Source organism: Falco naumanni, chromosome 10, assembly GCF_017639655.2.
Source record: "Falco naumanni isolate bFalNau1 chromosome 10, bFalNau1.pat, whole genome shotgun sequence".
NCBI lineage: Eukaryota > Metazoa > Chordata > Aves > Falconiformes > Falconidae > Falco > Falco naumanni.
Genome location: NC_054063.1, coordinates 31,762,671 through 31,790,358, shown reverse-complemented (window position 1 = coordinate 31,790,358; position 27,688 = coordinate 31,762,671). Strand labels below are relative to the sequence as shown.

Below are 27,688 nucleotides of genomic sequence, written 5' to 3'. Positions count from 1 at the left end.
GCTTGTGCTCCCACAGCACCCTCTGCCCATACTCCGGGATGGGGGGCTTATTGTGGCATCTGCCCTGCAGGGTGCTGGTCTGGGGCAAGCTGGCCCGTTCCAAGTCCTGCAGTGCCAGGGGCAGAGCTGAATGTAGCTTTTGTTTTGGGTGGTTTTCTGGTTTCTGAGGCAACCGCATCTGCAGACTGAGGGGAGCCAGGCTGGGGAGATGGCTCATCTCATCCCATGCCATCCTGTCCTGTCCTGTCCCGTCCCATCCCACAGGGCTCAGCAGGGATGCTCTGACCCTTGCAGCCCGCTGTGCTGGTGTGAGAGTGCAGGTGCCGTAGGCAAAGACTGCCCTGCCAGCCCTCCTGCTCGTCCTAGGAGCACTTCTTGCAGGGGGCTTTGATGCTACTAATTTAAGTCTCTTGACATCCTGGTGAGAAAAATCAGAGCGGTGGTTTCCAGTTCCCTCTTCTGGAACCTGCAAATGTGCAGACCTGGAAAGGGCCTGAAGAGGAGTGGTGTGCTTTTCCCAGTTGCCCAAGGTGTCGCTGCCAAGGTCCTGCTGGCTATTAGCAGGGCCCCGTACCTGGGGTGCAGCCCTGGCCATGGTGAACATGATCCTCTCTATGTCCCCCATCATATGACGCTGTGATCATATGACACTGGAGCTGGGTCTGGAGGAGTATGGTAGGGCAGCATCTTTTGGGGCAGAGCTGGAGGAACCCCACACAGAGCTTCTCAGTTCTTCTCCTCTCTTCTTTTTTTGTCCCGCTCTTGCTTGGTGTAGTGTGGCACAAGCCTTGGTCTTGGGACCACAGAGAGCCTGTATGTCAGGGCCGAGCAGATATGTGGCTGCAGGCACCGGGACAGCCTGTGATATGGCCAGGCACCCGACTTGGGGGTCTAGAGCCGGCTCTGGCAGCCTGTGAGTGACGAACTGCAGAATGGGCTGAAAGAGACTGTCACCAAGCCAAGGGGAGCTGTGCCACCACAGCTCACGTGTCCACCGGGGGCTGCTGGCGCCATCGGCACAGCACAAACTCCACCCCTGCAGGGCTGCCTCCCTGCTCTGGATGCAAATCCAGACTCTGTCCCGTAAGCGGCTTTGGGTTTGCACCAGTGTCCCCTGGGTCCCCAGCCCCTTTCCAAGGAGCTATCACCTGCCAGCAGCAGCTCTCAGGCTTGTGTCCTCTGCTCCCTAGGGACTGCTGGTTTTGCATGGGGGTGAGCACTAGTGGAGCTGAGGCTCCTGCCTTGGAGGGAAGGCACGTGCGTCTGCTCTAGGGCAGCGCTACCCTGCAGCCCACCTTCCTTTACTGGCTCACCCAGCAGCAAGCTGCCTTTTCACCCCGTCCCTCTTCTCTCCCGCAGGCACATACCAGGGCCAGTTCACCAACGGCATGCGGCATGGCTATGGCGTGCGGCAGAGCGTGCCCTACGGCATGGCCTCCGTGGTCCGCTCCCCACTGCGCACCTCCCTCTCCTCCCTGCGGAGCGAGCACAGCAATGGCACCCTGCCCCAGCAGGACTCCCCCGCCGGCAACCCCGAGAGCCTGCCTCTCTCACCCACCATCACCCGCGGGGGCTTCGCCCTCAGCCTCTACGCGGAGGCGGAGGCTGGCAAGCCCAAGAAGGGGGGGCTCTTCCGCAGGGGCTCCTTGCTGGGGAAGCTGAAGAAGTCCGAGTCCAAGTCATCCCTGGCCAGCCAGAAGAGCCGCGTCAGCTTCCTCAAGAGCGAGAGCGGGATCAGCTCGGCCGCCAGCGATGCCACCTCCACCGTCAGCCTGGGCGAAGGTGCCGAGGGTGAGGAGTACTCCCCCTTCGAGTCCGACATCGATGCCACCACCACTGAGACCTACATGGGTGAGTGGAAGAACGACAAGCGTGCCGGCTTTGGCGTCAGCGAGCGCTCCAGCGGGCTGAAGTACGAAGGTGAGTGGCTGGACAACCTGCGGCACGGCTACGGCTGCACCACGCTGCCCGACGGCAAGAAGGAGGAGGGCAAGTACCGCCACAACGTCCTTGTCAAGGGCATGAAGAAGCGCGTGATACCCCTCAAGAGCGCCAAGATCCGGCAGAAGGTGGACAGGAGTGTGGAGGGGGCTCAGAGGGCTGCGGCCATCGCCCGGCAGAAGTCAGAGATTGCAGCATCCAGGTGGGTGCTTGGGGCTCCAATACGCAGGTCCCGTGGTGGTGGTGGTTCTCCCCATCCCACGTGTCCCTCTGGAGCCATGCTGCATGCCTCCTCGCTGTGCAGTGGCGGTGGCATCCGGTGCCGCTCTCCGCAATTTCTATTTACTTCTTTGTACTAAATGCTGGCAGAATGGGGCCAAGGGCCCTCGTGGCAGGTCAGGAGTGTTCAGGACCTGTCTTCTTTCTCACCCTCTCCCCTTTCCCCCTGCAGCCCTGGTCCAGGGGGGAGCTGCTGGACAGCAGGGACTGGCCCTAGCCCTGGCGCTCAGCAGGATGGGGAGCGTGAGCTGGTGGGATGGGGAGCACCCTGGTGCTGTGCCAGGCTGCTGGAGTCACTGGGTCCTAGATGGGGCAGGATGAGAAACAGTGGGGTTTGACTGTGGTAAATCCAACAGGCTTATGAGCAGCAAGCGAGATGAGTCCCAGATAAACTGGGTCTGCAGCAGAGCATAGCTTTAGCCCCAGAGCCCCTGGTGTGGCTCTGTGGGGAGTTTATGGGATGCATTAGGGTTGTTGCTTATTTTTAGTGGCTTGGTATAATGAGCTTTCTGGGACAAGCGCTGCTGTGCTGGGATGCTGTGAACTTGGAGGCAGGACCTGCAGCGGGTACCAAACAGTGGAGGAGGCTGCCCTGGGGAGCCCCATCTTCCCCCCACAACCCAGCTGCCCTCGGACAGGCTCTGACTGAGTGTTTCTGCCACAAAGGAGGCAGTAGCCAGAGCCAGGGTGGGTGGCTGAGCCCACACGGGAGCACCGAGCCCAAACCTGTGGCACACAGCCTGATTCTGTAGCCTGTGATGCTTTAGGATGTCAGGGAAGGAGGAAGCACGGGGGCCTCAGCTGGGTTTGCCCCCTTTTGTCCCCCAGTTTGTCCTGGCCAGACCTCAGCAGTGGGAAGGGGGCTGACAGCGTGCCTGGGGATGTGTGCCACAGGGGCATGTGAGGGAGGAGTGTGCAAGGGGCTGCTGCGAGCACGTGGCAGCCTCGTACTGCACTGGTGTCCCTTGCACCCACAGATCTGTGGGCACTGCCAGGCACCACGTTGCCGCTGCACTGCCCGGTGCGTTGGGATCAGACAAGTAGGCTCTGCTCAGAATCAGCCATGTTAGAAATTTGTGGGAAAGGAAAGTGCTAATTGCTCCATCTTCCCGCCTGGGATAGAAGAGGGAAGAGATAAAGAGTGGCTCTAGGGTCTGCTGGGAAGGGCAGGGAATAAACTCCTTCTCGTGCTCGCATCCCTGCCTGTGTCCAAGCTGCGCAGGCAGCACGCTTCTCGTCCCACAGCATTTCTGCCAGTCTTGGACCCAGCCCAGCAGAGACCAGGATCGTCAGGCAGGGTCAGAGCCTTTGCTCCTCTCCTCTTCCTGGGGGAAGTGTGGTTGTGACACACCTCGAGGTTTCACCTTGCCTCTCTATCAAAACCTTGCCTTGTTCAGGCTATGCCCAGCTGCTGGGCAGTGGCTGCAACTCCATGGCTGTCCTGCCGTGTTCTATTCAAATGCTTTTTAACTATCAGTTACTTCATTAAGGCAGAGATGGGTGATAATGGCAGCAGGGAAGGTGCCTGCTCCCGAACCCCATCTTTCTGCTCTGAGAAACGCTGTCTCTACTCTCTCAGCATCCATTTATGCTCTAAAGTTTTCTGGGAAGTGTGATTGTTATTTTAGCAAAACCCAGTTGCCTCAGAGACCAGCAGAGGAAAAATGGCAGAACTGCAAGTGGAACAGTGCGCAGGGCCAGCTAGGATATAAATAATAGGCTGGGGCAGCATGGGGTCTGCTGGATCCTCCCGGTAGGGCAGGCTCAGCCCGTCACCAGCTTTATTGTGTCCAGGAAAAGTGTACAGCCCTGGCACTGGGCACCTGTAGATAAGGAGGCTAGAGCTGCAAAAGCTGCTCCCCAAGAGCTCGGCCGGTTTACACAAACCTCTTTTTATTATACACTATTTACACTTTGGATCAAAGGCGGCTCTGCAGTGTTTTCCGTCAGGGGCTGGAATGCGCCTGCTGCCCTGGCGGGAGACTGCATCCCTCCCCAGCGCAGCTGGGGAATAATTTCCTATTAAGGAAACTTTGGAGCTGGAGGAAATAAGACGTTAAAGCCGGTTTCCTCCAGGGAGTCCTCTGCTAGCAGACCCTGCGAGTGCGGCTGTGGTGGCGGGGGGACAGAATGCTGCTTTCCATGCGGTGCGGTGCCCCAGTCCTGTCCCTGCGGTGCTGCCTGCGCTGAGCTGGCCCCGCTGCAAAAGGAGCATTCGGGCTCCTCCGTTCCATAAACTACAACTCACCATTTCCGTCTGTGTTTATTCCTGGTGTATGTTGCTCTGGGCAGAGCCACTCTCTCTATGTGCTGCCTTGTGAAAATCCTTCTCATGCTTTCCTTCCTCCTCCTTTCAGTTCAGATTTGGGGCTGAGAGTACATATAGATAATTTTGCATCGAGAGGGTCCTTAGGTTAAACCCTAGCTCTGCCACAGACTTTCTTTTCAGCCTTGAACCTTGCCTCAGTTTCCACACTCAGAACAGAGAGTAATTGCAGAGAGATTGTGAAAATCAATTATTACGGTTTATAAAAAGGCTGTACTATCATTAGCACGGCCCTAGCACATAACTACAGGGTGGAGTTTTCTAGACAGAGCGTTTATATTTCTCCTTGGATGGCAGTGTGTACCTTACCCAAAGAAATGTCTTTGAGGCTACACAAATCCTTTTTTGGGGGAAGACGTGATGGATCTGTGTGTAATATTATTGCTAGGAGCTGAGTAGCAGGACACAGCAGCCGGGCCGTGCAGACGCCCGACTGCCTCCGCGTACCTGTGCTGTTGTATCTGGATGTTTGGGTTCCGTTTGCTCCTGGCACTCAGGGTAGCCCCTTGCAGAGCTAAACTAACCGTAACATACAGCCTTCCGCTCTCTGGGGGGAAATGTCAGGAGAAGACCAGATTTCACTCTTTTGCACCATAAAAGGCACTTTAGAGATAGAAATCCTGAGGAAAACAAGCCCAAGTGCTGGAAGCTGCCTCGGCCTGCTGCACCGTAGGAATGCCAGGCGCGTGCGCGGGCAGGCGGCTACCGGCAGCGCTGCTGGGTGCCCTGCTGTGAGCTGCCGGGCAGAGACGGGCGGGAGAGCCGCGATGGCCGAGGGTGATGGTCAGCCACGGTCAGCAAACCTCCCTCATCCCACGCTCTGCTCCGAGGGCGTCTGAGGCACCGGGCTGCTTTGCAGCTCCTGTCCCGCCTGCCTGCTTGGTTTGGGCATTCCAGCCGGTGCCGTGGGCACTGCCAGCTATTGCCTGCCCTGCGGCACTGCCTGGCCTCAGCTCCATCCCGAATCCCCCCGGGTCAGCAATCCAGCCACTTTCCCCATTGTGCAAGAAGCTGAAGACAGAGCTGGCATCGCCTTGCTGCTGGCAGAGTGAACAGTGATTTTTTTTTTTTCATTATTTTTTCATTGTTTTAGTAAAAATCATTTGGCATCGGGCATTCTGTCCAGAACAGAGTCAGCCGGCTGCCCCCTCACCCCAGGCAAAGCCCCTTGGCGCTGCTCCGATGTCAGGCAGAAACGCCGGGGGCATGTCTGTTGGCAGCGCTGGGATCAGCTGATGGGATGGAGCTAATGGAAGTCAAAGCGCGATGAATCCTCACCCCGGCTGCTGTCACTCGGGAGAAAAGTCATCTTGGAGCATCTCTGTGGCAGCCAGTGAACATGGCTTTACTCCTGCCCAGGGGTAACTACAGATGGGGGGGGTGGGTTAACACACCCCGTACGGTGGTGGCTAGCTGTGCCCTGTGCTGCTGGGGCCCTGGGACTTGTCTTGCTGTGATCCCGAGGGATTCCCATAAGAGCAGGAATGCGGCTGTTCCCACAGTGCCAGGTGAAGGCACTCGCCCCAGCCCTCCCCCTTTCCCTCCCTCTGCCCTGTCTGGGGGCTCCTTTGAAAAAATGTTAGGCTGGGTGGGAAAGACAGTGAGGTCCTGGGATTGCAGCTGGGACATCATCTCCCCAGTGCTTAAGTAGATGAGCTGGCTGGAGGACAGGCCAGCAGGTCTGTCCCCTGCCAGCCCCTGCAAGGAGGGGACAGCCACCTCCAAGCCATCAGCAAGCCGGTTAAAAGCCACCCTGAGGTGTGCAATGGCTGCCCTGGAGTTTTTGGGGCATATGGGTTGGTGCCAAACGGGGTGCTCTGCGCCCCTGGGTGCTTGGGGAGCGGCAGCACCTTCCTGCACAGTATGTGTTTGCCTGTCACGTGGGGAGGATTGTCCCACTGAAAGCAGGCAGCAGGAGCATGGAAATGGTCAGCTTTCATGTCTTCAGAACAGATTAAAATAAAATAAATGAGAGGAAGGGCAGGACCAGCTCCAGGGGGAACCTTTGATTTTATTGAAAGCTGTACTGAGCCAGGCAGCTCATACAGGGGGTTTCCTCCACACTGTCACTCTTGGGGGACAAAATGAGTGTAAATACTGCAAATCCCACCTCCGTCCCACTGCAGTAGTGTCTGCCACCATCTGCCTCTGCAGGCAGTTGTGCTTCCCAGTGACTTGGATCAAAATCAACAGAGGGACTTGGCCACGCATCCTGCAGGGCATGAGTCTGGCCATGCTCTGAGATTGTTTGATGGGTGTATGTCCTGGTAATAACACCTCAGATATAGCTGCCAGGTGTCGTGGGATTGATAGGAAAGCAAGATAATAGAAGTAATAATGGCTGCTGTCCTTCACCTGTTTGTCTTCAGACACTGGCCCTGAAGCCCCTGTGCAGCTGGGTGTTTCATGCCTGGAGTGTACAACTAAAAGTGAATGCATTTTGGATTTATCTTTGGGTTTAATGTAGTATCTATAGAGGTCCTGCAATACTCCTGCTTGCATAGATAACTGCAATAATTTCTGAACTGCATTCTGAAATGTGAGGCATTAATTCCTGTTAAAGTAGGGTTTAGTCACCGTGCTGAGCCTGGGCTGTGTTAAAGTGATGCCGAGCTACGGTGGGTGCTTGGTGTCAGAACTCACATCGGTGCAGCTTCCCTGGCAGCAACACGTGGGCATCACTCATAGTGTGAGCTGTCCATGCCCACGTCTTTGGGGCACATCTTAGCTCTCCCTTCAAATAACAAGAGTGCTTAACGGCTCCCGTATCGCTTTCCAAACCTCCCCTGCCCAGCCACATTCCCGGCAGTGCTGCCGCTGTCTCCCTGTGCTCAGCATTTCCAGCCTGCGTGGCCAGGCGACAGCGAGCATCTCCTCAGGGAATGCGGGTGTGTGGTGCAAATGACGTCCCAAAATTGCTGGAGTCAGCAGAGCCTCCTGACTAAATAAGGGCAGGCAGAGCAGGGTTTTATCAGCGCTGCCCAGCACGACAGCTGAGAGCCAAGGCCCGTGGCAGCCCACGCCGCTGGAGCTGGGTTGTGCACTTCCACCGATAAGGTGCTTTATTTGGCACGGCTCTGCCCCGGCAAGCTCCTGCCCTCCTCCTGGGTGCTCCTGGGGGTTTATGGCGCTGGTGGGGAAGGTGGGCAGCAAAAGTGGTGGCTTCCTGATGCACCTGGCTGGGGAGGCACAGTGTGTGGCCAGGGCTGGGCTGGTGGCTGCAGTGGCCACAACCATCCTGGGGCTAATGGTGCAGCTCAGCTTTCCCAGGGCCAGAGAGTTCGGAGCTGGGGTTTTCAGGTCTGGTTGAATCAGACTCAGGGTTTGCTTTGAAAGATTTTTAGGATTTATTTTATTTTTTTTTTTTTTTTAGCATTTTTTGATTTCTGCGTTCCTCAGGCTTTTAGCCAGAGGCATGGATGGGAGTCCCATGCATTCCCAGAGCTTTTGGTGTGAGGCTGTAGGGCAGGATGCTCATGGCCACCCTGCAAGAGTGGGCAGCAGTGGTGGTTCAAGGCAGTCCCTGCCAGGTGGACTCCCTGCTTAGGAGGGCAGCTGCTCCTCCTCTGCTGTCCCAGCTTCACAATCTCTCTGCTCCAGGACTGCACACCCCCATGTAATGGGGTGTGTAACAAGGAGGTATCAGCAGGCGGGAGATGGGAGAGTTTGTCCTGGCCCCGGGTGGGGTATTGTGATTTGCTTCCAAGCAGGAGCTGCCAGGGAGAGACACAGGACTTGGGAGCAGCATTTCTGCAGCTGTATGATCAGACACCAAAGATGCTGCAGCCTGACCTCTCAGGGGACTTAAAAGATAGGTGAGTGCAGAAGGGGGCGACAGGACTACCCCAGCTTCATTAAAATCCCCCCACCCTGCAACTCCCTGGGGGGGCAGGGGGGGCGGGGCTCAGACCGAGCAAGGTGCAGCCACACCTGGAGGCGGTCGAGTGGCAGGAGCCGAGGGCAGGTCCTGGACAGCTGGGTGTTCTGGCTGCCCCACAGCCCCCATAGTGGGAATGAGCATCTCTGCTTCCACAGGCAGGGCTTGGAGAGAGCCAGCACACGCGTGGCAGGGAGAAATGAGGGCAGCTGTGCGGCTCCTGCCATAGCTGGGGCCAACACAGAGCGGTGAGGGGACGTTCCTTGGTCCTGTTCTCCCAGCAAAGACATTTCTTACAGAGCTCAGTGTGTTTATAAAGAGAATAATCTTGTTTCATTCACTTTTGGTTAATAGAAATCCAGTTGCTGGCATCTTTTTCCACACCAACCAAAGCTCAGGGCTGGGACTCTCCTGCTTCCCGCGAGGTTCTGGTGCCAGCAGTGCTCCCTCCTTCCCATGAAACCAGGTGAATAAAGACCTTTTCCCTTTGCAGCTCCTGAGCAGGCGTGACCTCTGTGTGGCTTATCAGCACAAACCGAGGTCAGTGTCCAGGGACAGTGAGGGGAAACCTACCTGGTCCATGCCACTGCGGCCAGGACCACTTCAGCTTGGGATTCCCTCAAAGCTCTTGAAGCAAGAACGCCCCTGGCTGCCTTCTGCCGTGGCGTCACGTTGTCACCGCACATGGCTTGGTTAGGAGTAATGCTTCCACCCAAGCCTCCCTGCACCCTGGATCAGGAGCTCAGGGACTTTGTGTCACTTGCATCCTGGAGATGGGGATGCTTAGCTCCTGTCCCAGAGCCAGGGCTTGGTCTTTACAGCCTTGTGATCAAGACTGAGCAGGGCTGGTTTGGGCTTGGGTGAGCTGGGATTTTGTGGTTTTGCTGCCCCAGAGCACCATTCTCCAGCTCTGCAGAAGTATTGCCTGTTTCCCACTGCTGCCTGACCCTCGTCCCACCCCAAATGGCCCCTGGGCTCACCCCTCCTTCTAGCTCACCCTTGCAGTCCTGGCTGCTGGAGCCGGGCAGGGAGCAGGCTGCAGGGGCTGGCTGAGTCCCTCTCTGTTCCTGCTCCCGTGAGGCCATGGGGACAGTGAGCCCCAGGGTTAGGGCCCAGTACCAGGATCAGACACCTGCCCCAGCTGCAGGACTGCCCCTGATATGTGGGCCCTTGTGGGCTGGAGGGGTTCAGTGCTGTGGAACGAGTGATGGCGTGATGCCTTCACCCCTTTCTTGTAGCCCTTCCCCAGGATGGCCTCGTCCCCAGCCCAGGCTGGCTGCGGCTCCAGCACTGACACATTTTTGGCCCACCGTGCTCATTACGCTGAGATGTGTTTTGACTCCAGAGGAGGGTGCACACAGCTTTATCTATTTTCCATCCGCCTCACATTAATTTCCTTAGGCGCTTCATGCCCTATAAGGGCAAGAGGGAGCATGTGCTTTCAGTAACTCCATGGAGAAAGCATCTGTTGGGCAGCAAACTGCCTTCTCCAGGGCTTTCTGGGTCTTTGGGGCTGAAGCAAGTGGGGCTGTGGCTTGCAGGGATCCCCTCAAGAGGAGTAGAGTTTGAATAGCAGGATGTCAGCCCCAGGCATGGGTATGACTCAGAGCCAGCCATGCAGGGAAAGTGGAATTAATGGGCTGTTCATTCTGACCTTGTGGGAAACCCTTATCTCAACAGCTTACAAACACAGAAAGGGAAAAACGAAGTGTGACTTTAATCTGCAAAAACAACTGTGGAAAATGGTAGCTTCTCGTTCAATTGATCTGCTGCTGCATGGAGCAGGAAGACTTTGACTCCCATCCGAATGCTTGAAATCAGCCAGCAGGGAGCTGAGCTTTCAAATCATCAGATTCAATCAGGCTTTGGTTGGAGGTTATCATCATTTCAGTGGAATGTGAAATAAGCGTATCTTGAAAAATAAAATGCATTTAAGTAAAAAGTCCAATTTAAACATAAAGCCTGAGATACAGAAAACCTCCCTCCTTCTGGAGGAGGTGCATTTTTTTCAGTTTATCCTGGTGCTGAGTCAGAGCCCTTTGGCTTTCTGAGTCTTAGTTTTAGTCGTTTTGCTCCTGCAAGGCCTTCTGAGCCTTCGGTGAGTGCCAGGAGGGACCTGGTGTCCCATCTGGCTGGGTTGGGTGCACAGGGGATGCGGGTGCTGCTGCCTGGGCAGTGGGCTGGCAGCCCTCACAGCTCCCTGCTCCCTTTTATTTCTCCTGGACCTTGGATCTGTGAATGTCAACTTGAGAGACCTAGAGGACTGGGACAAAAAGGCTTCTGTCTTAAATTTTGATGAATAATTTGGCTTCTGACCAAATACAATATTTTAAGGAATCTGCCTGTTTAATTTCCTTTTTTTTTTTAAAAAAAAAAATCCTTCTTTTCCTTTTTAACTGGGAAAAAGATCATAAACAGATACTGCAGTTCCTCACTTTTGGTTTGGATTGCTGAAATCTGGAAAAGTGAAGTTAGAAGTTGCTAAAACTTTTCACTGAAAAAGCCAACAACCTTAGAGGGAAGACACACATTTCGACCCGTTTTAGACTGATGGAGGTGGCAGTTGGGTAAAACACACTCGGTCTGTGGATGCTATCCATTTGACAGAGCTTGGGACTGGGCAGGAGCTCCTGGATCAGGCAGGGCTCCTTCACAACAAAAGAATGCTGCAGCCCTGGTGTCTTCTTGGAAGTGTGAATTCCTTCCCCTGGGCAGGGTGGGAAGCAATCCCTGCCTGCTCAGTGCAGCTACAGGCAGGGAGGCAGGAGCACGTGGGGGATGAAAAGCTGGAAGACCCCGATTGCATATGTGCTGTAAAGATGTTTTGATGCCCTTATCGGTGGGATAACCCAGCTGCTTTGATCTCGCAGTGGTAGCTAATTAAACAAGGGTCCCCAGAGTATTAGTTGAACCTCTTTGGTAATGGTGTGGTGGAAGCTGGAAGGTGGAAGGTGGTGTTTGTGCGTAGTCCCAAGGCTGTGCTGCTCTGGGAGACTGGCTCCGCTTCATCCGCACGCAGGGCAGCATGGAAGACAGCGGACCTGAAAACCAGGGGAAGGAGGAAGGAGTCCAGTTGGCAGCTGCAAATCCCCTTTTTTTTCTCCCCAAGATATCTCTGTGGATGCTCTTACAAGCTGCTCCCAGCCCGACTGTGCAGGCAGAGCAGGCTCCGGCAGGGAGAGGAGCTGCCTGTCCTGCCCATCTGGGGCCAGTGCAGTGGTCTCAGGGCCATGCTACTGGACCAGTGGGTCTGGGGCCAGTGCAGTGGTCTCAGGGCCATGCTACCAGACCAGTGGCCAGCAGCTCTGGGAGCCAGGAGGCTCTGGCTTCTGCTGCTCCATTTAGAGCCGGCTCCAGGCAGCTGCCGGTTGGCATCCGAGGGCTGCGGGGGAAACAGAGAGCAGCTGCGGTCTCTGCTAGCCCGGCCAGCTCATCGCAGCCCATGGGCTGCTGTGCGGGCTGGCACAGTCCAGCCCTGGCGGCAAGCTGCCCACCCAGTCCCACTCAGCTCACAGGGCCGTCAGGCCGGTGGAGTTTAATTGAGCAAATCTCGCATACACAGAGCCGGGGTGCGTAGGTTGTCGTCTTATTGAAGACAGCTGCAGATCTGTCTGCTGTAAGATTAATATCACTTTAACTGTTCCAAGGGGAAGTATCCCTTGGTGAAAGATGCAAGTGGCTCTGAGCTATTTAGGGCTGAGGATAACATTTCGGTATTTAAAAAATTCACCAAGTAATCATAAAGGCTAATGCTTGCTGAGCTCGTTAGGTGGCAGGGAGCTCTGCCAGGCCTGTGCTCCTGAAGTACTGCACAGAAAAGGATGCTTTTCTCCTGGCTGAATGGCCTGTTCATGCCTTTTTTATGGAAGGATAGAGAAAAGGTCTGATTTATCCAGCTAAGTAGCCTGGGCATGTACAGAGTGCTACCACTTCTGTGTAAGTGCTGGTACCATGAGTGAAAAGCCTGGGGCATCTCATAAGCCATCTGCCACAGAAAGGAGGCTGAAGGGCAGAGCTGCCCTGCAAGGTCAGGATGGCTTCTCATTTTGGATTTCTTTTATGGTGGTGTGGAAGTGTTTCCTTTAGGAGGCAGTTTGTGTTGGTTTATGCTTAATTCACAATTTAGGTCACACCTGGCAGGTAGAGAGTCCATAAGATAAACCAGGAGCCTCATGCACCCCAACAATGTCAGAGTCTAAATTGCGTGGGTACATGCACATGAGTGATGGAGCAAGAGGAGGATGAATGGTACAGCTGGCTCTTGGGGCAGGATGCCTGTGGGGCAGGACACACAGATGGGTTTGGCTGTGGGCAGGAAAAGTGGCACGAAAGATGGACTGAAAAAGGATATTCAGTCCAATGGGCTGGTCACCAGCTAATGAGGGTAGCAGAGCTTTGCTGTTATCTGCATGCACATGGAAGCAGAGGGAGAGGCACAAAGGAGATGGATTGGGACTGAGCAGGAAGAAAAGGATGCTTCTGCTGTAGAGGTGACACAAGTCCAAAGGCAGCATGGAAAACAGAGAAGTCAGAAAGTGTCTGTCCTGATCAGGTCATAGAATCATAGAATGGTTTGGGTTGGCAGGGACCTTTAAAGGTCATCTAGTCCAGCCACCAACACAGACTTGTGTTGGTCAGGTCTGTGTGTCCTTGCCCTTTGCAATGTGAATTCAGAAAGGACCATGTTGCCATCAACAAAAGGACTTCTGCAGCTTTCTCTCTATCCCGTCTGAGTGCTGCAGACAAACTGTTATCTTATGCTTCTTCAGAAGGACGAAATTATTCCTGCTGGATGCTGGAACAGGGACTTGGCTGGGGCTGGAAAAGCCAGTTTCCAGGAGAGGGGAGTTTAGCAGAAGTCTCCATTCCTAGAGCTGACTGATGAATTACATTTGCTTAATTGGCCTTTTAGGCAGCTGATGATATCAAGAATGGCAAGAAAAAAGTGTTCAGCTGGTCTTTGCTCAGGGTTTGCTGAATCAATGGGAGGAAGGAGATCCTGGAGAAGGAAGGACAGCGCTGGACAAGTCTGTCTTTCCCTTAATAAACAAATGTGCAATAGCTTGGGCTGAGAGCTAAGTTCTTCCCCTATTTCTAGCCGCAAGGTCATTGCTGCACCTGCAGGCAGCCCAGCCCCATCTGGAATTTGCAGTATTCTCTGCTAATTCCAATCTCATTTACAGTCTAATCCAACATAGATGTGCAAAACCACATAAACTGTCCAAAGAGACAGGCATGTTGGCTTGGCTTTGGGTCTCACCTGTTATCATGGTGTTCAGCTGCGGCTTGTGTGTCCGCAGGGGATTTTAGTAGCAGTCAGAGGAATGATTTGGGCAGCATTTCTGGGAGATGGCCAGGAATGGTGCTCTGTCCTGCACTAGTAAAAAAGCAATTAGAGCATTAGAGCCGTGGCAGAGAAGCAAACAAAACAGCAGATGCATTTAACTGTCCCTCTCCCACCCATTCAGCCGGGGTGTGAAGCTTCCCTGCCCGGCACGGCCCTGGAGGAGCCACCGTGACCCAGCCGGTGCTGCTGGGAGGCAGCGGCAGCAAGGCTGGGCTGGGGCTGCAGGCATTGCCCACATGCCTCCCCTCGGCTCGGGCACAGGGCTGCTGCTCCTCCTTGCAAAGAATTCACTGGAGCTATTTTTAACGGTGCTGCCTGGGGAGATGGCTCAGGGTGAAACTAGGAAGCGCTGTCCCGGGCGGTACTGCCTCTCCTGGGATGGAGAGCACCAGCGTCGGTTTGTAAAGGCCCCTCTTTCTGTTTATTGCCCCTGGTTAGATGTGTTTAACGTTTGTGGCTCGTTGTCCAGCGCTGCCCTTGAAAAGGGGATTTTGAGTTCTGCTGCTGAGTGCTGTAAAATCCGTGGGCCTCTGTTTCAGTTTCACCCTGACCTCTTCTATCTCCAGACATTCTCCTCTGCTGTTTTTTGCACAGGCTGCTTTCTGCAGGGGCACTGGGAGCTGACAGCACAACCAGTAGTAGTAAATAAAAAAGTGTGGCCCTGATTCAAGTGCTGCCTGGAAAGTGTTGACTTTATATGCATATAACAAAAGACCAGCATTTTCCTTTTGCAAAAGGATTCTCTTTTTTGAACAGATCTTAGCCTTGGAAGAAATTTTTCCTCTCATATGTTTCATGTCTAAAGTGCAGAGATCACCTTCCTGCCTCCCTCAAACCTGCCTGAACTTTTTTTTTTTTTTTTTTTTTAACTGCTGAGCTTGGCAGACCCCAGGCTGTGGGCTGGGAGAGACTTTGGTGTTGTGGGTTGCATGCGCTGGCTCTCCCAAGGCGGCTGGTATTTGTCTCCTGCTTTGCAGCCAGGGCCAAGTTTTTCTCTGTGTTGAGCTCCCAGGCACTGCCAGCCATGTGGATAAATGATAAATTCAGAAATACTCCAGGCAAAGTTAGATGTTATTGTTGTGGCTGGGCCCTTTCCTCCAGGCTGTGCTTTGTCATGGTGTTACTAAACCCTCAGCGTGACTTTGTGGAGGGATGCGAGCAGCAGTGCCTTCCCTTCGTGTCCTGGGGACGTGCGTGTGCTGGGGGAGATATACTTAAAACACCTGCCGTGTCTGTAAGCCACATGTTCATCACCTGGCTGCTGCTGTAATAAGTGATCTCAGTGATGGAGGGACCCAGCGCAGGGCATCAGCATCCCTGCTGCAGCCAGGCTGCTGGCCAGGCAGAGCAGCCCTCTGTCTTGCACCACAGCCGCCCTGGGATGCCAACAAGGCCAACACGTGGTGTGCTGGAGGTGCCAGATTTGAAACTGCAGCTGTGCTGATCATAGTCTCCCCAAATTAAACACTTCTGGACAACTTTGCAAGCAGGGGGACAGGAGCAGAGGTCAAGCGTGTCCTGCAGAGCGAGGGAGCTGGGCAAAGCTGCCATGCAGCTTGCATCCCCAGGGCAGTAGGGGGTCCCTGAGTTGTGCTGCTCAGCCTGCTGTCACAGCTCCATGTGTGGAGCTCGGGGGCTGCCCCATGGCCTCCCTGGCCTCACTCCTCTCTGTGCCCAGGAGGGCTGGTGGTAGAGCCCTGCTAGCCTTGGGGCTGCGGTGGCTGGCAGCGGTGGCCCAGCCTAGCTGGCTCAGCTCCCCACCACCCACAGCATCCTCAGCCCAGCCTCTGCAACCCAGGTGAGGGTCTTCCTGGCCTCACCATCCCTTTACCTGCAGGAATCGCAGTACTCAAGCCCTACACAGCAACGATATAGCAGCCAGCAGCTTCTCTGGAGGGCAGGAGAAGAGCAAAACTGGGAGATGCCTTGTCACCTCTAACGCCCCCAGGCTGTTCCCTTGTGTCGGCCCCAGGTGCTGGGGGAGAGCTGAGCATGCAGGAGCCATCCGTACCTGTTTGGTAACACATTGGTGTGCATCCAGCTCTGTCCTTCCTTACTAGTGGAGGGAGCAGACCCCCACATTCAGTCCACTTCCAGATTACATTTTTTACCTTTAAGAAAGCATCCACCCATTGCCAGGAGCTGCCTGCTGCTCCCCCAGCTGATTATCTGGCTGGGAAGTGGCCAGGATAGCCTCTGCCTGGCTCAGCGAGCAGCCGAAAAGGAGGATTTTATCTCTGTATGGTGAATCCTGTCCTCCAAGAGCAGCAAGACAAAGTCAGGGGTCAGAGCACGTCCTGCCGGCGTGAAGAGCTGGATCCTCACTTTGCAAGCTTCTTCCCAGGGCCGGCGCCAGGCAGGCTGTGTGCCCCACACGCAGCGCGCCCAGCCCGCTCTGATCCCCCAGGCATGGAAAGCACAGAAACATCCCCCTTGGCCCCTGACAGATTATAGTGGAATTTATCACGTTGATTATATGCTACCAAAAAAGGAGGTGCTTTCTCTAGTCAGAGCTGCCTCAGACCTCCTGCTTGTGAGCAACAGCTTAAAATTGCTGTTTTCTGCCTCATCGTGTCTTGTTTCTGGGTTTTCCAGGAGCTATAATAATTTTGGATAAAAAGACCAAGAATGACAGCAATCCCAGGCAGCTCAGCCTGCAGAGAAAGTGGGGAGATAACATTTGAGTGTGGGCAGGGGGTGAATCATGGCTCCAGTGGAGCAGGATGTCATCCCAGGGAGAGACAGGCTGAGCTGCAGCAGCTCCACACCCTCTTCTCTATCGCAGGGCCCTGAACAGCGTTTTCCACTCCCCATCAAGCCACACTGCTGCCTGTATCAGTTGGGATTAATGCCCTGCATTTAGTTCTTTCCCTGCAGCTACTCAAAAGGGTGTCTCTGTGTGTGTGTGTATGTGTATGTATGTATGTGTATATATAGATCTTCTACTTTCCAAGTGTCTCAGAACAGCATTTCTATCACCTTTTCATTGCACCTGTCAAGTATTCATACTAAAGCTAGTCTCGTCTGTCTACTGCATCTCAGCTTAATGCTAAAGAATTAATCCTGATTTCACAACTGACAGTCCAAAAATTCCTCTGGAGCATTTTCAATGCAAGGATGAGAACTGCATCTTTCCTCATTTTTTGTCCTAAAACATGATCAGATACCAACCTGAGTCTGAAAAGGGCTCATCAGGCATGGGAAGACCATATTAGAGGTTATAATTCATAGTGAATTGGTGTTTGAGGACTGCTAACTGCTTATCTAATTGTCCACAGAAAAATACGTGGGTTTGCATGTACAGCCAATGTATGCTCCATTATGTGCAGCAAGGGAAATACGGGAAGCCTCAGCAAACATGATAGTAAGAGCGTGGGGAAAGCAGCTCTCTGTAAGCCCCGGGGGGAACAAAGCAGCTGAATATATGGTGCTTCACCCTCCCTTATTTTTAAGGTGTGATTTTGCTGTTTGAAGTCAGCTCCTTCCCAGACCATGAGCAGCTGGGCTGTAAAGCCAACCCTGCTTTTAGCATGAAGATCACAGGGCCCCGAGTGCAAGGCACGTGAGGAATAGGACAGCTGGCCAGCAAAATAACTCTTATAGCCCTATAGCCCGATGGAACAAGGAAATACTCTGGGAAGGAGCGGAGAGAACTTGGGCAGCCAAGCTGAGGAGGTGGCAACAGCTCTGCCTTGCCTAGCACAGGGGAGAGCAGCCCCCCGAGCTGCAGTGAGTAAAGGAGCCCCTTGGACAATGTGTGTTGTCTGCTGGCAAGTTACGGGAGAGACATTTGGGGTAAAACATGTCTGGTGTGCTGGGCAGGGGCACGCTGCCTCTGGCAAGGTGCAGCAACTCAAGGCTGGTCACAGCACAGCGGTGTCCAGCCATCATGTTATTGTTGCCTTATGCTCCAAAGATGCCCACAGCGATGCTTCAGGCATTCCTCTGAGCTAGGTTTTCAGTGCTTCGCAGCACAGCAGCAAGTCTATTTTGCAGCAGTAGCTGCCTCGCTGCAACACACGAGCATGCTTGTGTTTGTAAATATCCCTGCCTGGTTCGCTTGCGTGGCTACGTGCAGCCTTCCCACCTGAACCTGAAGCATCTGTGACCCTTGTTGAAAATCTGGTCTTTCCTCCTCGAGTGCGGGGGTTTGGGGTCAAGTGGGCGAGCGCTGAGTGCTGTTATGCCAGATGGGCTGATTTGGTTTTGTTGCTGGACGGGGTCTGCTGCTCGAGCTGGGGCAATCTTGGTTCAGATGTTGCTCACTGTTGTCCTCTCTTCTCTCCACAGGACGGCTCATGCCAAAGCCAAGGCTGAAGGGTCTGAGCAGGCAGCTCAAGCAGCTAACAGTGAATCGGGCATAGCCAGAATGATGGCCAGGGAGCTCTCCCCGGACTTCTACCAGCCAGGTAGGACCAGAGGCATCTTCTAAGAGGCATTTTGCAGTTTCCTTGCAGCATCTGTTCAAATACTTCACCTGCTTTATAACAAGTTGCCCTTCTGTCTATCCTAAATCCTCTTTTGTACAAGTTCAGCTAGCGCCCTGCCCTGGATGATTTGCTGTCCTCCTTACACCACTGTTTAACCTGCTGGAAAAACCCAGAGTCCCTCAGCTTCCCCTCGTGTTTCTCCACATGCTGAAGCCCTCCCAGCACCAGGCAGGGCAGGCAGTGAGCTCGGGTCTATTTGCAATGCTCCTGTAGATATATCCCTCCTGGCTTTTTCTTGGAACAGCTTTGCACATTGACTCACAAGCCCGTACTCTGCGGGGCCCCACACCGCACCAGGGTATGATCAGACTCAGCTAATTAGAGGCTGTAATATCCTACAAGAAAGTTGCTAATGCAAAATACTACTTCCCTGATTCCCTATTTATTTGTTAGCGTCACTGCTGATTATTTGGCTGGAAAAACACTTGGGAAGTTCCTTCTGTGAGACCAAGCACTGAGGATTAGTAGATAGGAGGTATAATGTTATAGGCAGCATTGTGAATGCCATTACCTTTTCCTAGACCAAGTTAGCTAGGGTTATGTTCTTCCTGGAAAGCTTTCCTTTCTGGAGAGGGAACATAATAACAAAGCAGAAAAGGATTCAAGTGCCTATTTTTACCTTCTCTTTCTTATTATGTGGCTTTGTTACCTGGAACAAGTGCCCTGTGGCTGCTGAGGCAGGATCACAGCAGCAAAACTGGGGCTAAAAGCCAGAGGTTTACTCCTGCTGAGCAAAACCTGCTGCCTGCTCCTGCTCTGATTTCGGTGCCCCCAGGTCTCTGGTACTGCACCCCGGTCCAGGGTGTGCAGTGGGAAAGGGGAACACCTCACACCTGATGCTTGGCCGGGGAGAGTCATGCTGACAAATTTGCCTAAATTCCCTGTACTCCCATCTTGACGTGCACCTACTAGGTGGGGAGACACTGTGCTGGAGGGCTGCCTGTTCCGCCCCACCGCCCAGCAAGGCCCATTGGAGCTGGCTTTGAGTGGGGAAACACCACAGTGCCCAGGCATGGGCATGAGCCAGCATGTGGCACTTCATTTAACAATAGCTAAACGTTGCTTGATCCTGACATAAGCCCCTCAGCTGCCACTCACAGCTCCACATTCACCCTTTGCACACTGGGGTATTTATAGCACAGAGGCAAAGGAAACTGGAATTCCTGATGGAAGGTTTTTGATGTCTAGCTAGATTATTTTTTCCACCCATGGCAATTGAATGAGACAATTGAAATGGTCTCTACAAAATGCTTGAAGCATCCTGGCCTCTGTTGCTGGCTCTTCAAGTGCTGAGTCCTCTCACTGCTTTTATGTAGGGCTTCACTTGGGTCCTGGCCCCTCTCAGTGGCCTTGTAAGCTGCTGATGTGTGTTTGTGTTTTTCTTTTAAATCGTCTTATTTCTTTAAAACCTCTGAATTCCCCAAGTGCACAACAAGGGGAAACATCACTTGTATGTCTGCACCATCCAGGAGCAAACAAAGTCCACCCTTGGATTTTGCTGGGACTCGAAGCCGCTCGTCACACAGCCAGGAGAGCCTGGTAGTGTTCGGCCGCTGAGTTTCCTCCCCCCCCCCCCCCCCCCCCCCCCCCCCCCCGCTGTCCTGGCAGATAGACCTGCTATGTCTGGCACGGGCCAATCCTGCTCAGCAAGCCTCATATCTCTAATAAATATCCAGCCCTGGATATCAACCCTAATAGCTTAGAGCAGAGGGATGTATGCCAAAGCCCTTGCTGCAATGTCATGCCGGGAGGTGAGGGTGGGGAGGTGAGGAGGATCAGAGCTGTGCAGTGCCCTCCAGGCAGCTGGGGGCTTTTTGGTATGAATTATTCAGGAGGAGAAGAAAGCAGCAGGAGAGCGCAAGGAGTCTGGAGCTGCAGGCAGCCTTTTTTGAGGAGTCTGAACAACTGTTGAAACGGCTTCCAAATAATCCACTTGCAGCCAGAAATAAATGGCCCTGAATGGGTTGCCAGCTGATTGACAGGAGTGTGCAGGCAGGGCACAGCAGCTAAAATCAGTGCTCTCTTTCTCCCCACTGCCCCTTCCAAGCGGAGGCATTGCCTGCATGGGCAGAAGGTAGCAGCATGCAAATCACACCGCTGATTTATTAGAGGGAAAGGAGCACCAATCCCAGTCTCCTGACTGGGCTCGAGTCTGCGTCTGCTTGGGGTGGAGGAGACAAGGGGAGGAACTTCAAGGCAGCTGGGGCCAGAGCGGCTCCAGGATCTGTGCTGTTCAGGAGCACAGAGTAAGCCCTGTATGTCTGCACCCCTCAGCATCACTTGGATTCAGCTGAATGAGGCCACAGCCACTTTCAAAAGCAGGTGCTTTGCTTCCAAACAAGCTGTTTTGTGATGTCACGCTGCCCATAAGAAGCATGCTCTTCACGTTCTCACTTGCTATGAGCATCCCAGTGACATGGGGAGACCCCTGTCCCAGCATGGGTCCCAGCATGTAGAGCACTGTGCAGGGTGGTTATTCCAAAAGATATTCCCAGTTGTTCAGTGGTGGATTTTGCTTAGCCAGCCACCCAGCACAACAGATACCTTTGGTGTCAGGCTCTGGCTGACTTCTCCAGACTCCAGCTGGTCTGCAGTTTGCTTTGCAGACACAGCCTAGGGTTAACAAGAAGTAAAGATTTAATGATAGATGTACAATTGAACTGAGGGCAATGTGGCTAAGAGCTGACAAATCAGTGTTGGAGTTGAGGCCAGAGCAAAGCCAAAGCTCTGCATCACCTGGTGTGATGGTGCCAGGTAATTATGCTGCTGTTGCAGGGCTCAGTGCAGAGAGGAGGGCTGTGAAATTGCCAGCCCTGCTCCATGCATGAGAAATGGGTGTTTTTCCCCATCGTGAGGGATGACAGGTGGATCATCTGGGCATACCTGCCTTTCCCGAGGAGGCTGGACATCCCCTGTATCACTTGTGAAGTTGCCATGGTATTAAACATCAAAGAAGCCACAGGGAAGAGTTTCCCAGCCATTAAAAAAAATAAAAAAAAAAACCAAAAAAAAAAACCAAAACCAAACCAAAACTTTGATGGGAGCTGGATCCTCTTTAGCCCCAGGATAGCCCATCTGTGTGGCTGCAAAAAGCTGGGCTGCAGATTTTCACTGTTTCTTTACCCTTACCTGGAGCTCCACACCTGCTCTGTTGGCTCTTTCCAGCTGGACTTCACGTGGTGGGGCTCAGAGCCTCCAGCTGCTCCTGGAGGAAATCTCTCCAGGAAGCAGCTTCTGGTTTGGGAGCAGCTTCTGTGTTGGGAGCAGGCTCTGGTTTGGGAGCAGCTTGGTTTGGGAGCAGGCTCTGGTTTGGGAGCAGCTTGGTTTGGGAGCAGGCTCTGGTTTGGGAGCAGCTTGGTTTGGGAGCAGGCTCTGGTTTGGGAGCACCTCCTCTCCCAGCCTCCAGCCTGGACCCTCTCGCAGTCGTCCTCAAACCCACGAGGGCGTAATGGTGGCAGAGCCAGAGCGGCCCGCTGTCCCTCGGGCCCCCCGGGCGGTGCCTCACACCATCCCCTCTCTCCGCAGGCCCCGAGTACCAGAAGCGGAAGCTGCTGCAGGAGATCATGGAGAACGCGGAGCACGCCGTCAACATGGAGGAGGAGGCGCCACGGCCCGAAGGCGCCCCGCCGCCCCCCACGCCCCCCGAGAGCCCCCAGCTCCACGAGCAGGACGAGGCCCGCCGCCGCGCCAGCCCGGCCCCCAGCCCTGCCGCCACCCCTCCCGAGGCCAAGCGGGCCAAAGCGGCCCCCCGCCAGGACGGTGCCCTCCGTCCGGGCAGCTGGGCCGGGGCGGGCAGCCTGGCGGGCGGCGGGAGCCCCGTGCCCCTCGAGGGTGAGGGCCGTCCGGCCTCACGGGGCTGGGGGCACCCCACCGAGCAGATGGAGATCGGGCCACTGCAGAGGATGGCGCACGAGCCCGACGTCGAGCTCGTCAAGGGCTACCACAGCTACGCTGTGCGCACCTCCCCGGTCTCCCCCGCCGAGGACTATGAGGAGGAGCTGCCCCCCGAGCCCGAGCCGCAGCCCCCGCCGCCACGGGGGGACCCCCAGCGCCGGGGGGGCACCTCCACCCCACCGCAGGAGCCGGAGGAGAAGGCAGAGGCCAGCGCGGAGGCCAGGCCGGAGCCGCCGCAGCCCAAGGAGCCAAAGCAGCGCCCCAGCCCCGAGCGCAGGGCCGCGGGCCGGGCCGAGCCCACCGCTGGCAGCAAGACTGAGGGCAGGGCACCGGGGCGGACGGAGCCCAAGGCGGGGGCCAAGCGGGGCCCGGCCCCGCCAGCGGCGGTGGTGGCAGCGCAGGAGGAAGAGGAGTGTGAAGAGGTGACGTGGAGGCAGCCCAGGAGACACCCCTGGGAGCCATCTCTGCCTTTTTATTTTTTGTTTATTTTTCCCAGGAGGTCCAAAAGGGCCCAGAGGGATGCAGAGCCCAGGGCCGGGGGGCTGCAGCGGGCCCCCAGCAGCATCCAGAGGCTCTTTTCGGCATCCCAACGCCCGCTGACCTCCCCGTCCTGCCGCCTTCCCAGCCTGCCCTGCCCCGGCGCTGGCGCTGGCGCTCACAACCCTCTTATTTTAACTGCCTCTCTGCACCAGGGCAGATCGGCTTCCCGACACATCCTTATTTCAAAATTTGAGGAAAACAGGCATCTTCGGATTCATTTTTTACATTTGTCTCCCCCTCTTTTCGCACCCTCTTTACCAGCTAACATGGATGTGGAAAACTGAGGGGAAAATGTAGGACGGGAATGAAAAAGCAAAGCGGGGTTGTTTTTTTTACCTGTTTTTACTTTTTTGCAGTAGGGGCACCTCATGAGCTGGCATGTGGTTTCGAATCACCAGCTGATTTCCCAGGTTTAAAATATAGTCACTGAAATTAGTTTTGCTGGGAGCAAATACAGCTGTAAACCCAGACATTTTATTAGCCCGCTGCTTCTCATCTTGCAACCCTTTAGACGTGAATGGTTCTGATGCGACTTTAGAAAAGCACAGCATGGAAATATTTTGGTCTGAAATTAGAGCAGTGTCATGTGGGTGCATTTATTTATCTTAAAAATGGCAACTTTGCGAACATGGCAATGTAGGTGGAGAAAGGAGTTGGGAGGAGCAGCCTGACATGGACTTAGCACTTCACGTGCCTGTGGTCAGGGTCTCCCTTCATCTGACTTGGCCTCAGAAGAAGCGTGATTTAGCCTCCTTAGAAGGAGTTTGCAAGGGAGACATAGGAATAGGGATTGACAGATATATTGAACTAGTTCAAAATTCAGGCTGGCTGTTAAGAGCCAGATATCTGTGCGTCGGGAGTGGGTAATTCTGGTATTTTTGAATAGCAGAATCAAGCTGCATCTGTCTCCTCACCTGGAGCTCTGGTGTATAATTCTCTGTTTTGGGTTTTTCCTTCAGGGACCTAACACAATCGTGATCTGCATGGTCATCTTACTGAACATTGGTCTGGCCATCCTATTTGTACATTTTTTGACATGATGTACCCCTCAGACAAGGTAAGAAGAGCAATAAGATTTTACCCTCAATTTATAGATGTCACTGTGGATGTTTTAGGGTTAACTAGCTTTACTGCCAATGCAAATCATTCATTGATGGGTGCCCTGGTGATGAAAATGCATGGGTATTTATTCAATAGATGCAATTACCTTGCATTAAGCATTGAGAATTCTCAGTTATCCCTTGCCTGTCCCAAGAGTGATTTGTGGAGTAATTTCAGTGGATGGTTCTCAAGTTTTTTCATAAAATTATTTCCTCAAAGTTAAAAAATTGAACTGTGTTGATCAGATACAATCTCACAGTATAGTTTCGCCTTCCCAGCTGCATGGGCATGATTCACGGAGTGAGACTTCCAGTGCAAGAATGCATGACATTAAATTTGAAATTTGTTTTCTGCGAACATGTTTTGAGAAACACTTTCAAATTGTTGTTCTGTGCCAGCTGCTGCCAGGTAACTCATACGTTGCAATATTTTTTGCACTCATCCCAGCAAGAGGCAAGAACACAAAAAAAAATATGACACTCTGAAATCTGCAGCTCCAATTGCCCCAGTGCTAGTTCTGTAGCTGTTGTTTCTAGTCATTTTACTAAAGGTAAATATAATCTGAGATGTGTATCTGACTAAGGTTAAACGGGAGCTCACTCAGGCCTTCCACTTGAGTTGGGACGAGGGTTTGCATTTGGATTCGGTGGCAATAAAATCTTGTGAGGTGTCTTGTGCCTGTGGGATTCCTACACACAGGAATATGTCATGGGTTTCCACAAGGTTTTTGTCACCTTGGGCTCAAATATTGCAGAAATAACCCCTGTCAAGGCTGAAACTGATCCTTAGGCCTCTTGTGACCATAATGCGAGAGGTACCTCCTAAGCTGCCATGAGGGTATTGGGCTGCCTTCCCACAGCCTCCTGCAGGATAAAACTGCTCTGCTGGGCACTGTTTTCTGTTGTCATCTTAGTCGTCACTCTGTCTGCCCAGGTGAAAGCCTTGCAGACAGCCACAATTACGTTTTGGGTGTGTTTTTTCTCCCTCTTTACTCTTCACTCTTCTGTTCATCTCTGTCTGGGACAGGCATTGCTGCTGATGGAGACCACAGACCTTGGCGGGGATTAAAACTCAGCCACCTGGAAACACCTAAAAGGACTTGCGATCTCAAGGTTGCACTGCAAACATCAACCTTAAATGAAAGCACCTGAAGATCAATTTAGTCTCCCTGCTCCCAGGCTGTGGCTGGCCTCTGCAATCTACCAAGGAAAAGCCAGGGTTTCTGCAATTCAGTCTCCTTCTCTTCTTTGTATAAAATAACAGTTGCCTTAAATTGTTCTCACCAAAGCCATCAACTGTCCTGTCATGCCAGAGATGAGGGATTTATCTGTAGCTGTAGGAAAACGAGTGAGAAGGTCTCCTGCGTGCACACTGATGTGTTTTGTAACTCCCTTGGTTGACTCGGTGTCAGAGATTTCCCAAAAAACAGCATCCATGGTGTGGAGATGAAGCAATACACAGCAACCAAAATGACTCATGAGAGCCACGCCACAGCTAGGGGTGGACAACGTCACCCTCTGTGCTTGGAAGTCATCCAAAGGGATGAATAAAAAGTCTTTCCCCATCGCCTGGAGTAGTTTTCCTCATATAGAGGACTGAGAGGGGGAGCAAGTTGGAAATTGGACTTGTTGAAGTGTAACCAGAGTCCTGCCCAGGCCTGCTGACACACGACAGACAGGGGCTGCGGGGTGGGGTGCGAGGGACTGGCTGATCCAAGGCTGTTTGTGCATGTGGGGGGTGCTGCAGGTGGAGACGGTGCCTGTTGCGGGATCAGGTGCCATTGGAGTGCTGTCCTGCCACCAGCAATGCTCTGTACAGAAGCATCTTGCAGTGGGAGACTTCCCACCGTATCGGGAAAGGAAATAGGTGTGCTGAATTTGTCCCTTTACCCCTTTTTTCTATGAAAATGTTGTGAGTTACGATGAAAAGGAGGTACTTACTGAAAAATACCTCCGTACACCTGCAGGTTCCTCCCCTTGGCATGCTGGGCTGCAGGGGGGCTCCTGGGCTCTCTCATTGCAACAGAGTGAACAGACTTTCCAGCCAGAGGATGCAGGGTGGCTGTCATGGGAGAGGTTACATTATTCCTGAAAGAAAAAGAGGTGCAGAGACCCGAGTGACTCCAGTGTATTTGGGTGTTAGGCTCAAAAATACACAGCAACCAGACTTTCAGCAGTGGTAGAGTACAGTGGGGCAATTCTAGCTTGTTGTTCTTGCGTGCGAGGCTTAGAAGCCTGAGCGATTTGCACTGATTCTTCCCAAAGCTGCGACAGGGAGTGACCTTTGGAAGATGTTTCCACCATGATCTGCTCTGATCCTTAGCAGTGTGAGCTTTGAAGGTCGGCACAGATGAAGTTACAGTTTAGTGTGAGGCTGAGTGCTTGGACATGTTTCTTCCTTCTTTTTAAGAGCAATATGTATTTTCTATCCCTTTTCAAGATAATTGGAAATGTTATTTATAGTCAGTTGTGCACCTCTGTGTATCTTGAGGTCCCGCAGCACAGGACTGGGTGGGAAAACCTGAGGGACTGGAAAGAATGGGGAAATGATAGTTGGGAAAAACCCGGGTGCCCAGTCTGCTCCAAAGATCAATCTGAAAGGATTTCAGAGACAGGGTAGCAGACACACAGGGGTTTACACTGACTGGAGAGATGGGGGAGAACCTGCCTAATTTATCTGCTCTAATTATGGCATAAGAGAGTGAGAATAATTCAGTACTTTTCTTTGTGAACCAAGTTTATTTTTTAACCTTATTCAGCTCAGGAACGTTGCCACAGTAGCAAATATGTGGTGTTAACTGTGGGAGAAGTGAATGTGATCCCTTTCTAAAAGCCACGTGGCTGTACCAGTCCTGAGAAAGCTATGCAGCAGCATCTACAGAGCATAGTCTAGTAGCAATTTGCTTCTTTTCTTTTTTTCTTAAGTATAAATGTATTGCAAACCCCAGGCTCTGATGCCTTTGACGTTTTATCTCTGTTTGCTGGCACTCACTTGCCAGCTCTGCAGTTCAGTATGCCAACTGCTTTTATTAACCACCAAGACAATTTCCGTTGAGAGACCTGAGGGGCTTTTATTTATCACTGAGCACAAAAATGGATCTTTTTCAACAGAGCTAAGGTAATTTCTGCCCCTACCCCCACCCCACTTTTTTATGCATGTGATATGCACTCGGTAATGTGCTTTCCTCCTAGGAACTTTCTGAGAAAAGTAGGTAGATTTGCTTTTATGTGACGTATAAATATATCCATATTGCACTGAGATATGGATATATACATATATATAGCCCCTTAGGGATTTCGTTTTCTTAGATGCAAAATAACAGATTTACCTCAAACTGCATGCTTTCAAAACTGACTAGGATATTGTGTTATACTTTTCAGGTCTTACAAAGATGCAGATACATTTCACTCTTCACACAAAAATACCTTCATCACAGATTTTGCAAGCTGTTTACTACAATCTGTGTACTACTGTCCGGAGTTTTCTGTCGGTTGTTCTGCTGGATTATGTGCAATAATAAACAGTTATCTGCTCACTGTATCCATGTGGATCTCTGCAGGTCAATCTTCAGCTTTCTTTCAAGGTTGACACATTCACTCCAGTCTTAAATGGGAGTTCATCAACACGTGGTACAGAATTTCGTAGATGGCATCTGGATAGTCTTCAGCTTTTTCCCAGTATCTATTTAAAAATCTTGCATTTGTTGTTGATGGGGGAAACTTTGCAAAGATAATTTTTTTCACTTACTGCTTTTTAGAAGTTTGGTGCCAGATGTTTGAGGACACTTCCTGCTTTCTGAACAAGCTCTGTGTGCTACCATCATGCTGGCCCCCACCAGAGGTTGCACAGGCCCAGGAGGAAGGGCAGCTTGCTGGCCCGAAGTCTGCCCAGGT

The 27,688-nt window shown here is 53.0% G+C and overlaps 1 protein-coding gene across 2 annotated transcripts in view; it reads left to right on the top strand.

Annotated features, from left to right (window-relative positions):
* JPH2 (junctophilin 2) overlaps positions 1-27,321 on the top strand; it is a 33,980-nt gene extending 6,659 nt beyond the window's left edge. Inside the window, exons 2-6 of one of the 2 annotated variants that reach the window (XM_040609402.1) lie at positions 1,360-2,143; positions 18,061-18,179; positions 21,786-22,576; positions 23,654-23,751; positions 24,822-27,321. In XM_040609402.1, the coding sequence (XP_040465336.1) occupies positions 1,360-2,143; positions 18,061-18,179; positions 21,786-22,576; positions 23,654-23,734 (1,775 nt within the window). In that variant the 3' untranslated portion in view covers positions 23,735-23,751; positions 24,822-27,321. Of the gene's footprint in view, positions 1-1,359; positions 2,144-18,060; positions 18,180-21,785; positions 23,752-24,821 lie in introns of those variants that run through there. The other variant, XM_040609401.1, reaches the window with a different exon arrangement.
* The last annotated feature ends 367 nt before the right edge of the window (positions 27,322-27,688 follow it).